This window comes from Engraulis encrasicolus, chromosome 15 (assembly GCF_034702125.1).
Source record: "Engraulis encrasicolus isolate BLACKSEA-1 chromosome 15, IST_EnEncr_1.0, whole genome shotgun sequence".
NCBI lineage: Eukaryota > Metazoa > Chordata > Actinopteri > Clupeiformes > Engraulidae > Engraulis > Engraulis encrasicolus.
Genome location: NC_085871.1, coordinates 52,184,436 through 52,196,694, shown reverse-complemented (window position 1 = coordinate 52,196,694; position 12,259 = coordinate 52,184,436). Strand labels below are relative to the sequence as shown.

The following is a 12,259-nucleotide window of genomic DNA, read 5'->3' as shown; positions in this document are numbered from 1 at the left end:
TTGCTTTGTTTACTTACAATATTGTATATCGAATATCGATTCAATTGCATATTTCAACCTGAAATGGATGCAATTTCACTTCCATCAAGTGCTTTAACTATAATTAAGTGACATAGTGACAATATTTAAACTGCAAAAATATAATTTCTATTTAAGGTTGCAGTTGCATGTTTAAAAATGTACATAAATAAAAAGTGAAATACATATATGTCATGAAAATATATTCTAAATGTAAATCACCATAGAGTCTCATTACCGAAATTGACAATCCTCATTACCGAAAGGTACTTAAAACATTGCGGTAATGAGAATGTGTATTGCGGTAATGAGATGGCTCAGCACAATAATGCTAACTGTAACTTGAGTAATTATGACATAGCTAATTCATGACCATTGTTGAATTCTGAAAAGGAATATCCTATTACCAAGCAAGTTTAAAATGAAAAAATCTTTTTCATTTCGAAATATTGACTGATTTCGGTAATGAGAACCACTTTTGTCGTATTTGCATATTTTTAAGACAACTTGTGACATTTTACAGGCACAAACAATAAGGCTGACTAATCATGTAGCAATCTTGAATCTCCTGTTAGTACAGATGAATTGGAGGTAGTTTCAGCTCATATTGAAATTCTGATGGCTTTTAATTGTAGTTCTGAAATATATTGCGGTAATGAGAAGAAAAACTTGGGGACACGATCTTTTCTTGAAATATTCATTAGTGTTCATTATTTAAATTGCCAACAAGGAACACTTAATGAAACTTCGGACATAGACTAACGCTCTTGTAGTGTCATTTATGTATTTTTAAAGTTTTTATTATGTTTTACCCTAATTCAAAGACCAGAAATTTTGGTCGGGACACATTTCGGTAATGAGAATTTGCCTATAAAATGCATAAAAAGTGGAAAATAAAAATAATATTTGTAAAAATGAACTAGTGTGCCAGAAAGTACACGTCTCACTCTACAGTCATGTATATTATCAAAAGAATCCCTGTCATATTTAACCATTAAAAAGTCATTGCCATTGTTTTTTTTAGCTTCGTGAGAATCACCCATATGTTTTGAAAATACTTTCATATTTAGTGAACTAAGATGTAAATGTAATGATTTTTATATACATACATGCAGTGTTTTGCTAAATTATAGCATTTCCCTTCAAATGGAAAGATGTGTTTGATGAGCGAGCAAACGTCGATATTTTCTTGATACAACCACACACCATGTTTATCTTACTCTATCGTAAGACTTAAAGTGGTTAGGTATGAATTCTAAGCATATTCCAGATTGTTTGGCATTGGTCTTTAAAGAAATGCAACATGAAATGTTTTGTTGAGCAGATTATTTCCATAAAATAGCTTTTCGTAGAGGCGGGCTTAAATGGTACACCCCATTGAAATGCATGCAAACTGGCACTCATGTTCACCAAAAATGCCTCTGAGGAACATAACAAGTGCTGTACAATCTCAAGTCGTAGGTGTGCATTATTTTTCCTGTTATACGCACACCGTGAAGTCAACTATCCCGCTTATACCACGGTTGCCACACTGTCTGAAATTTATTTTATGAATTATTTTGATGCTTTAATGGCTAAAACAAACGAACTACTTCCTTCCGCCACAAGAATTTTTTTTCATAACTTTCTGGCGAACTGCCGTTGCTAATTCTAAATTTAAGTTGCTATGGCCAAGACCCCGTTGTTAATTCTATCGCATTTGGTTGTCAAGTCAGACGCCCCAGTGTTCTGCGAGCGTCTGAGTTGCTCATTAGCTGTTTGAAAGAAGGACGACAGTGTTTTAATATTAGACTATTAGTGTATTTATTTTCCAAAATTAAATTGCACGTTTCCATTTATTGTGAAGTTGGACATCGAAAACGGCAGATCCATTTTCTGTTGATCCTGAGCGCAGTCGATGGTTTTCTGGGGAGCAGTGGCTGGTGGGTTGGCAACAGAGTGCGCTGGTGGGTTGGCGTTGTGGGAAAGGATGTCGCTCCAGCGTCTCCGATCTGCCACTGATGGGGCCCAATAGCTCTTTAAACTGCTTTCACACCTGTGTCCAGTGACAGACATTATTTGTCTGCTCTCCAGCCCTGCGTCGGTCAACAATTGCACCGCCGTGCTTCTGATGGAGTGGTTGGTGTAGCGCCTCGACAGTCCAAGTACTTGACTGATTTTTGCCATCATCCCACCTAAGTAATTTACCCCCATTGGTTCAAGTGCGTACCAGCACTGCTTCATTTCCAGTTCCTCTTGGGGGAGCCGCAGGGGGTGGAGATAGAAGGCTTTTGAGTTGGATGGGCACCGTGAGACATATTTCCTGAAGCTTTCCACCGGGCAGAGAGGGTCACCGGGCTGTGCAAACATGAACCCCCGGTAGTGCTGCTTTGCTGGATCAGTGGCATCTTTGTGGTTTTTTGTTTCTGCGTTGTATGACAGACACACATACTCCAGGCCATTTTCATCCTTCTTGATGTTAAAAGAATCAGGCTTCAGGTCTCGGTTGCCCTCTCTCCCCCTCCTCGCCAAATTCAGCTGTATGTCGAACCAGACTTTGCGGACCAGTCCTGCAGCTGTATTGGGCGACAGATATGCCGAGTTGCGGATGGTACGCAGGTCTGCCTGTGAAATGGCTGGGTGGTGGTCGCTGACATCTTTTCCAGCCTTCCTGTACTTTTTCAGCACCGATGTAAAGACATCATTGGCAGCTTTAAACGCGGGGTCGGACAGTATATTTACGTTGTCAAGGTGGCGATTTAAGCCACTCCTCAGTGCCAAAAAACTTGACACTGAGTATTCCTGCCCGGCAGATGTGCGCACCGTTGCGTAAAACTCTCGCAATTTATGCATTTGCGCATTTACATCCAGCTTCTCAAATGATTCAAGACTACTCTCTTTTTCATCTAACCAGTCTTTCAGGACACTTACTGCCCAGGCGGTGCTTTTCTTGGTGTTTTTCTCGTGCCTGTCCGACTCAATCTGGTCCAGCTCTTGGTTTTGGATTATTTTGTGCCTTTTGGTCTGCGCTGGCGCTGCTTCTCTTTTCCTCTTTTTCGTGCTGTTGTCTTCCTCCTTCCACAAATCCGCTTTGGCCCAATTTTCAAAATTGCCATACTTCCCATAAATATTAAAAGTTATATCCATAAACTCCTCCATCGTTCACTTCGCGTCTGTCTTTGATGTTTGCGTCTCGTTCTGATCTTTGCAACTTTGTATCTAGCAATTAACGGTTAATTAATTTGAACGTTCCAAAGCACTTTCACTTGGCGCATTGATACACTGGAGTTATGCGGTCAGAAAAGTGACCTAATAGTGGGACTTCTTCAGGTGTGCATATATAGACAGTTAATCAACACCCAAATTTAGCGCATCACAATGGGACATTCCATCCTGCCGTGGTATAACAAGGTGTAATGTAATGCCATGTAGGCTACACTGTTTAAACTCAACTCACACACCTCACCAGGTATTTTGATAGAGAAATAACTATATGAGCTTTTTTGGAACACAAGTGGGCTTAAAGGGTACCAATGGCACCCTATAAGGATTCAGACTTTTCACTTTTCTCCTAAAAAATCTTCATGTTGTACTTTTAAAATATTTATCAATTCAGTGATAAACATTGAGAAGAGAGGTAAATCTTACTAGTCAACAAATCATTTCACATGTGAAATTTAGATTTTGGTGGGCTTAATGGGTACGCTTACCTTAAATCTCCACCCCTTCCGGGCGGCTTGTGGGGCTGGGAACGCAAACACTTTTGACTGGGCTGTAATGGACTGATCAAAGCTATTTTCCGACCCACCTCGCATTTCCCCGTCAATCACACATATGCTGTGCCTCAGAATTAATAACAACCAATGGTGTGCTTGTTGACTTCACTTGGCAAGCGATTTTTGAGTTGTGTGTGTGCAAAAATATGTAATTATTTGGACTACACAACAGACGTCACATGTCCGACGTGCAGCAACTTAAGCCACGGTGCAGCGGCAGGGTTGGCTGTGCCTCGGTTCACGTCAGATATGCGAGGTGCACATGTAGTCTCTAACACAGTTTTGCACAAAAGCTAAAATAACGTTTCTTGCGCGTCGAAAATGAGTGGTCTTACGACGCAAATCCAAACCTTTCAAATTCACTGTCATCATATGTGAAATCCGGAGCACATGCCAAACGGGATGAGGATTTAGCTTGACTCGCTCCGTTAACTCGCATTCAAAATTTTGAGCGCTCCAGCCCCACAGATCGGAAGTAGAAGGGCATGACTTAGGTGCCCCATGGGCAGACAAGATGCATTGCTACATTGCTGTTTGAAATGATTTGGGAGCAAAACAGGAGCGAAATACATCGCCATATGACACAAACTACCTGACAAAGTACATTCTACGTTAGATTTGGCCTTTAATTCAAAGAAAATATTCACACAATGTCAAGTAAATCCATTTGTTTTCGTGTCTCTTCAGTCTGTTCCGTTTCTGTCCCACTGTGTTTACTCGCCAGTCAAGCGCTGCGCAAGCACAACATGCGGTCCTTGTGATCAGTGTTGCCAGGTGTACAATGAGAACTAAGCAATTAGTGTTGCCAGGTGTAGAACAAGAAATATGCAGTTTTGGGCTGTCTTGGAAAAAAAAGCCAAAAACAGTTGTTTATAATAATCTATTAACCCTTTTTACTTGAAAGGGAACTTAAAGTCTTGGTATGGAAATATAAACTATAAATTATAAAAATATTATTGAAATGAAAAAGTGATGAAATAGAAATGGAGATTCATTTAAATTCATGATTTTATCTCATTTTTAAATATAATTTAATTTTTTTTCGTCCGAAAGATTAAGATGTGGGGGGAAATCGCAGCTTATCAAAAAAACGTGCAGAAAACCGTGATGTCAATTTTCATCAAGAAAACTGTGATGGGGGGCGCTGTGGCGCAGCGCGCTAAGCCCATCACATTTGGGCTTGCATGCCCACCCACGGGAACCCTGGTTCGAGTCCGGCTGGGGTCATTTCCCGATCCTCCCCTGTCTCTCTGTACCATTCGCTTCCTGTCACCATCTTCAACTGTCCTGTCATATAAAGGCATAAAAGCCCCTAAAAATATATTTTTTTTTTAAAAAAAGAAAGAAAACTGTGATGCTCATTTTTTCCAAAACCGCCCAGCCCTACTTTGAGTATATTTTTAAATACATCTGATACAACTGGAAACCACTGAGAAACCTTTTGTTAGAATTTCTTTGGGGTCAACTCATATCTGCACTTGACTACAGGGCCAACACATTTGAATGTGTGTGCTCAGGGTGGGACAATACATCTTTGTTTCCTATTGTGTCATGTGTCAAAGTATTTATACAGTATTTTAACTAAATAAAAAGAACACATGTTGTCGTGTCACATTCCACACACTATGTGTTAAAACCATTTTGTGCATGTGGCACAGGTGGGGTTGCAAGTGTGAGAAACACAAACTTTTCCAGTAATATTCATGATGTTTCTCTCCAGTTTCAAGGTGTGTAGAACACTGCTAAGATGGCCTCTGCAGAAGTCAACTCTCCACTCCATCTGAGGAGGAGTGTCGAAGAAGAGACAGAGGAGTTCAGCTTAGCTGACTCTCCATCCCAGCTGAACATAAAAGAAGAGAGGGAAGAATTCCCAGGTTCTCAAGAACAGCTGGAGATAAAAGAAGAGAGAGGAGAGTTCCCTGGTTCTCCAGAACAGCTGAACGTAAAAGAAGAGACAGAGCAGTTCCCTGGTTCTCCACCTCAGCTGAGGAGCGTAAAAGAGGACAGCGAGGAGACCCTGCGTTCTCTGTACAGTCTGAGGAGCGTATCTGTAGTGCTGGTGGACTGCTGTAGACCACAAGGACGGCAGGAGAACAATGAAGAGAACCACAGAGATGCCGAGGCAAGGAAGAGATCTGGTAAGACATGCAAAATAAATGCTCTAAATAGCAATGCTCTCATGTGAATTTTCTTCACGTTTTCCAACTTTATAAAATAAATAAAATAAAATAAAAAACTCTTTAAAAGAGTACATTTTAGACATCTGAAAGAGATTATAGTATAGTAAGCTTAGTATATAGTACTTTACCTGAAGAAGGTCGGATGACCGAAACATGTTCAAGTTTGTTGGTGGAATGCACAGTGTGCGGGATTCCTTTACACTTGAATGATAACCCCACTTAACTGGGATAATATCCTACGTACCTGCCCAACTACAGAGGTGTGCAAAAGCGTCTTTGTTGAACTGTTGCAGTAACAGCAAATTTAACCTGACTTTTGATGATAGTATACCAGTAGTACAGTAGTATTATGGAAGACTGGTGAGAGATCAGAACTAGTGACATACAGTTGAGGACGATATTATTAGCCCCCCTCCTGAAATTAGGTGAATTCTGAGTGAGAATGACCATTATGACCGTTTCTGTTATTCTGAAAACAAATACACTGATGGGGATAATGTCCAATGAGTTGAATTTGGATTTTTCTATTGTTACAATGAGTTTAAACAAAAAAGGCCAAAAACGACAAGGACAAAATTATTTGCCACCTGATCATTAATAGTCAATATGGCGCCATTTATGAACCAAAACTGACAACGGGCTCTGATACCAGGGATTTTGGCCCATTTCGTCACTGCAAAGTGTTCTAGCTGGTCCAAATAGCATGGATGCTGAGCATAGACATTTGCCACAGACTCTCAGTGGGATAGAGGACTGGACTATGAGCGGGTCATTCCAGTATCATGGTTTTAGTGTCCTTGAAGAACCTCTGAACTAATTTAAATGTATGCTTTGGGTTACAATGTTGGTGGAAGACCCAGCAATCCAGATCCAGACCCAGACTCCCTGTGTCTGAGGCTGAATAACAGACTAAAAACTTGATGCCCCCACCACTATGTGTAACTGTGGAAACTGCTTCGTCTCATTAGACCAAAGAAGCATTAGACACCTGCCTAGATGATTATTATTGACCTGGCCTGGGAGTTTTTATTTCAAGAATGACAGCTGTTAGGGCTTCATCATATTGGGCTTTGGGGCCATCATCACAGAAGAAGTGTTATTGAGCTTTGCCTGTGAACATTTGACAGTCAAACATTTGTTTTGAAAGTCCCTGCTTTCATCTGATGAGATTCAATTGCACCTGCTTTGATGCATGAATTCTGCTTCTGTCAGGTGGAGAAAGGGATAGGCCTTAAACCTTTTTAACATGGTTTCCACAATTAAACTTGGTGGTGGAAGCATCATTATGTGGCAGCCTCAGCCAAAGGAAACCTTGTTTGGGTGTACGGCACCATAAACAGAACAGAAGATTATGATGGACTGTGGAAGGTGACCATGCAGGGGCGGAGTGGGAAGAGTATTCCCACCTGGAGAATTTTTCCCTTAGCGGCCCTTTTTACCCCTCCACCAACACCAAAAAAAAAACAAAAAAAAAACAACAACAACGCGAACAACATGGTTCCCTAACCAAAAAGACAAAAAAACGCGAAATCTGCAGTCGTAAGTCTACTACATGTGGACATTAGTGTTGTCAAAATATCAACCTGAAGTGGAGAATTGTAGCCTACACTTGATGAAATAGGCCTACACAGCAATCATCACAGTACAGGGTTGCAAATCTGTGTATGTACTCTCAACTCTGATTACGCACTGCCAACGCACGCAACGCACACACACACAACGCACGCGCACACACACACACACACACAAACACACACACACACACACACACACACACACACACACACACACACACACACACACACACACACACACACACACACACCACTTCTCTATGCACCTTCCCACACATAGTTTTTCCCACACATGGTTCCCTAACCAAAAAGACAAAAAAACGCGAAATCTGCAGTCGTAAGTCTACTACATGTGGACATTAGTGTTGTCAAAATATCAACCTGAAGTGGAGAATTGTAGCCTACACTTGATGAAATAGGCCTACACAGCAATCATCACATCACAGGGTTGCAAATCTGTGTATGTACTCTCAACTCTGATTACGCACTGCCAACGCACGCAACGCACACACACACACACAATGCACCTTCCCACACATAGTTTTTCCTTCTGTTACTCACTGTGGGATAGAAATCCTCCTGTCCTCCTCATCCTCATCCTCATCCTCATCCTCCTCTCCTCTCCTCTCCTCTCCTCTCCTCTCCTCTCCTGTTCGCATCTCCTCTCCTCTCCTCTCCTCTCCTCTGAAGGAGCACAAAACAGTCACTAGAGGCACAGTCCCAAGTTTGAAAACAACAGTTATGAGTGACCTGAATGTATACCTTGGCAAAAAAGGGGGGGAAATACATGCAATCTCGATGTTTGTACTTTAGATATACACATTTCTGTCATTATTGTAAGTGACTTTTATATGCATACAGTCAATGACAAGCTGACAGGTGTGTGTGTGTGTGTGTGTTGTGNGGTGTGTGTGTTGTGTGGTGTGTGTGTGTGTGTGTGTGTGTGTGTGTTTGTGTGTGTGTGTGTGTGTGTTGTTTGCAGGGCGTAATCTGAATCGAGAGTAAATACAGATCTCCTCTGTCTGTCTCTCTCTCTCTCTCTTTCTCTCTCTCTCTCTCACACACACACACACACACACACACACACACACACGGTCTATGCACCTTTCTACATATTGAAATTAGTCCTTGTTGCTCACTATGGAATAGAAATCCTCCTCTCATCCTCCTCCTCCTCCTCCGCCTCCACCTCCTCCTCTCCTCTCCTCTCCTCTCTCATCCTCTCATCTCAAGGAGCACAATACATCTATGGACTTACTTCAGTAACTGCTACGTGAAAGTTTACAGCGGTGTTTCATTCCCTAGCGTCTTAGTTTCCCTAGCGCATACGTGCACAAATTAGTCACAGCAAGGGCTGTGTACAGTATGCTCTCGACGCAACACTAGACAGTTCTCTCACTCTCTGTTATTTTCCTGTCACGGAGCTGGTCACTATATCTCACCCCTTAACTTTCTCTTTCTCTCCCCACACCCTTGTTACGTTCATAACACTAAAGGCATAGTATACAAACACTCAACCAGCGAACGTGTAGTGCATCATGAAGGTTTATAGCATGGCGTTTTCATTCCCTAGCGTCCCAGTTTCGTGTAGCGCATATGCGCGCACAAACAGGTGCAAGAGCTGTGTACAGTATGCTCTCGATGCAACACGTCTCCACAGACAGAACTCTCACTATCTCCCTAGCTGTTCTTTTCCTGTCATCGGAGCTGGTCACCCTATATCTCACCCCCTTCATAACACTAAGCGCATACCGGTAGTCTAGTCAACTCTGATAGTTAGCCTCCATTACATGTACAAACAAACAAAGAAATCTACAATTTTATGTAAATACACTGATGAGGAACAATATGCCACCTTCAATAACGGAACCGTTGGGTTTTCAAATGTCTAAGAGCATCATGAACAGTTTACTGAAGACAGGATGGAAAACATACCCCCTTGCAGACTTTGTGAAATGGTCAACATCCGTCTTAGGCAGCAGCAGTCATATATCCATCTGAATACCATCTGATTCATCACTGTCATGTCCAGTACATTCTTCCATTACATCCAGAAGGGCAAATCTTTATATCCCTTCGAGTTTAGATGTCGTTCTGCTCCAAAACACAAATACGGAACTATGCGCTTTCTGCGTTTAGCATGGTAGCTAAAACAACTGTGCGTAACAGCTGATGAGCGCAAAACTCGCGTCTCGGTTTACGCCCTGTTTTTTTAGTGACATTTCCAGTCAAAACCCACACAATCTACATATCATTGAGTTCCTTAGATTCTTGACTACAACACTGGATAGCTTCATTTTATGTGATACTTCTAGAAAAATGTGAAAACCAGGCTGCTAAGTGTAGGAAGTAAAGTTATGCATGGTCAGCACTGATTGGCTTTCAGGCCTATGAGTCATCACATACTTCACTGTCATTGGTCAAACGGTACTTGAATCTACAGAAGAAAAATGTGGTTGCACGCAGATATCAAGGAAGTGTGTGAACACAGATCCTTTCTGGTGGATTTTTGCTTCTCAACGGCAAAAAAAATGTCGCGTTTTTTCCATGTTGCAAGATGCAGCTGCCAATTCAAGCCTTTGATGGACATAAAGTGAGGATATTTACCAAAACTTTTGCACTGGGTATTAGTCTGAGCGAATTAGCCAAAAAAAGGGTCAAAGGTGGAAGTAAATAAAGCGAAAGCATATTTGGTATCATTTGAATCGTTGTTTTCTGTAGATTACGAATATTTGGTGCCTACAGCGCAGATTTGTACAGAAAAAAAGTTATGGAGCTTTGAATGGAGCATGGTACAATCATTCTTGGCTCAAAAACGATTGTGAGCACATCTTGATATTAGCTGATATCTCCTAAGTAAATTGAAAGATATTCATCAAACTTGGTGTATTTACCCACTATGTGTCATTGAAAAGTTACAATGACAATTTAGGTCAAGAGGTCAAAGGTCAAGGTCATAAAGGGTTACATATGGAAATGACATGCCGTATTGAGTTCATGTATCGAAGCAGGCCAATGGTTGTTTACACTCAAAGGTTGAAGTAAATAAAGCGAAAGCATATTTGGTATCATGTGAATCCCTGTTTTCTGTAGATTAAGAATATATGGTGCCTACAGAAAAAAAAATACGGCGCTTTGAATGGAGCATGGTACAAACATTTTTGGCTCAAAAACGAATGCTAGGACATCTTAATATTAGCTAATATCTCCTAAGCCAGTAGAAAGATATTCATCAAACTTGGTGTATTTACCCACTGTATGTCCTTGAAGACCTACAATGAATATGGAGGTCTAGAGGTCAAAGGTCAAGGTCACAAGGGGTCTCACAGGGAACGAACATGCAGTATTGGGTTCATGTTTCCAAAGCAGGCTAATGGTTCTTCACACTTAAAATGTGAAGTACTGTAACTAAGTGAAAGCATATTTGGTATCAATTGTATTGTGGCCCTGGTGAGTCCCTATGTGGAGCACATTGACTTAATGACCCTCCTTTATATAGAAGAATAAAAAAATCGGTTTGCCATTTCTGTAGGCAAATGTGCCAAACTGTTACGTAACTGACAGCCAACTTCCCATTTGTCCCTCCCTTCCCAGAGTATCAACTTTACCCTTCTACTTTTGTGTCATGTATTCATATGCCTATCCATGGTCAGTAAAAATAGAAGTCTATACATGCATTTTTATTTTTAGCGAAATATCTTTTGGCATAATTTTCATATATGTACATATTTGAACATTGTGACAGTTTTGCCATTGTAATGCCAATGCAGTCTGACATTTGCGCTATCTATTATGATCAAATAAAGTTGCTATGCATGTGCATGTTCATTTAAAAGATGTATGTTAAGTAATAACAAAAAAAAACGTTTAAAAAAAACGGAATACCGTAGGAAGCCATAAAGGGCATGTATAAGGATTGACATGTATTGCATTATCTACATTTCGTATGAAAAGGGTAACCCCTGTATTGTGATATGTATTGTATTGTGAGGTTGTTGACAACACCCAGCCCCACAAGTACAGTAAGGGATGCACAGGATTGTTCAAAGTCAAGCAGCCACACCACAGCCTCTGACAAACTTTCTAAACTTTGTTTTTAGAAGATGGGACTGTTTTAAAAAGCATAACTTCTCCCTCTCTCACTCCCTTTCTATTTCACACACACACACACACACACACACACACACACACACACACACACACACACACACACGTACACACACACACGTACGCACACACACACACACACACACACACACACACACACACACACACACACACACACACACACACACACACACACACACACACACACACACACTACCCCACCTCAATTTCCTTGCCAAAAAACATTTAAAACACATATAAGCCCACATGCCCTCTGTCTTTCTGTCTTTTTGCCTGGGATGAATTTCAGTATTAAGTTGTACTCAGTAAGCTTAATGTCTTGATTCATTATTTTCCATATCACTGCCATGGATGATGAATAGGGCTAGAAGAGGGATCTGGCATACGTGCAGATCTTTGCATTATATGTCAGTGTGGAGGTGATCTGTCATCTTGTTCCACTGGATTGCAAAAGCTGATTGACTATAGCATTGCTATAGGCAACAACACACTTACCACATTTTGTACCGCTAAATTGGAAGACAATGCCAGCGTTAATATACACAGAAAATGCCAGAGGGTAGTGGGCAACACCTTATTGACCATTAAACGCAAAGCAATGCGG

At 41.1% G+C, this 12,259-nt stretch overlaps 2 protein-coding genes across 4 annotated transcripts in view; one reads left to right on the top strand and one right to left on the bottom strand.

The window, feature by feature from the left end:
* Positions 1–12,259, bottom strand: part of LOC134464179 (zinc finger protein 664-like) — a 268,197-nt gene that overhangs the window by 86,637 nt on the left and 169,301 nt on the right. The gene's annotated exons all lie outside the window — the stretch shown is intronic.
* Positions 1–12,259, top strand: part of LOC134464172 (gastrula zinc finger protein XlCGF26.1-like) — a 61,588-nt gene that overhangs the window by 6,745 nt on the left and 42,584 nt on the right. The window contains exon 2 of one of the 2 annotated variants that reach the window (XM_063217632.1): positions 5,494–5,911. The exons of the other annotated variant lie outside the window; for it this stretch is intronic. Coding sequence (XP_063073702.1) covers positions 5,521–5,911 — 391 coding nt within the window. The 5' untranslated portion in view covers positions 5,494–5,520. The remainder of the gene's footprint in view (positions 1–5,493; positions 5,912–12,259) is intronic. 2 annotated transcript variants of the gene reach the window in all.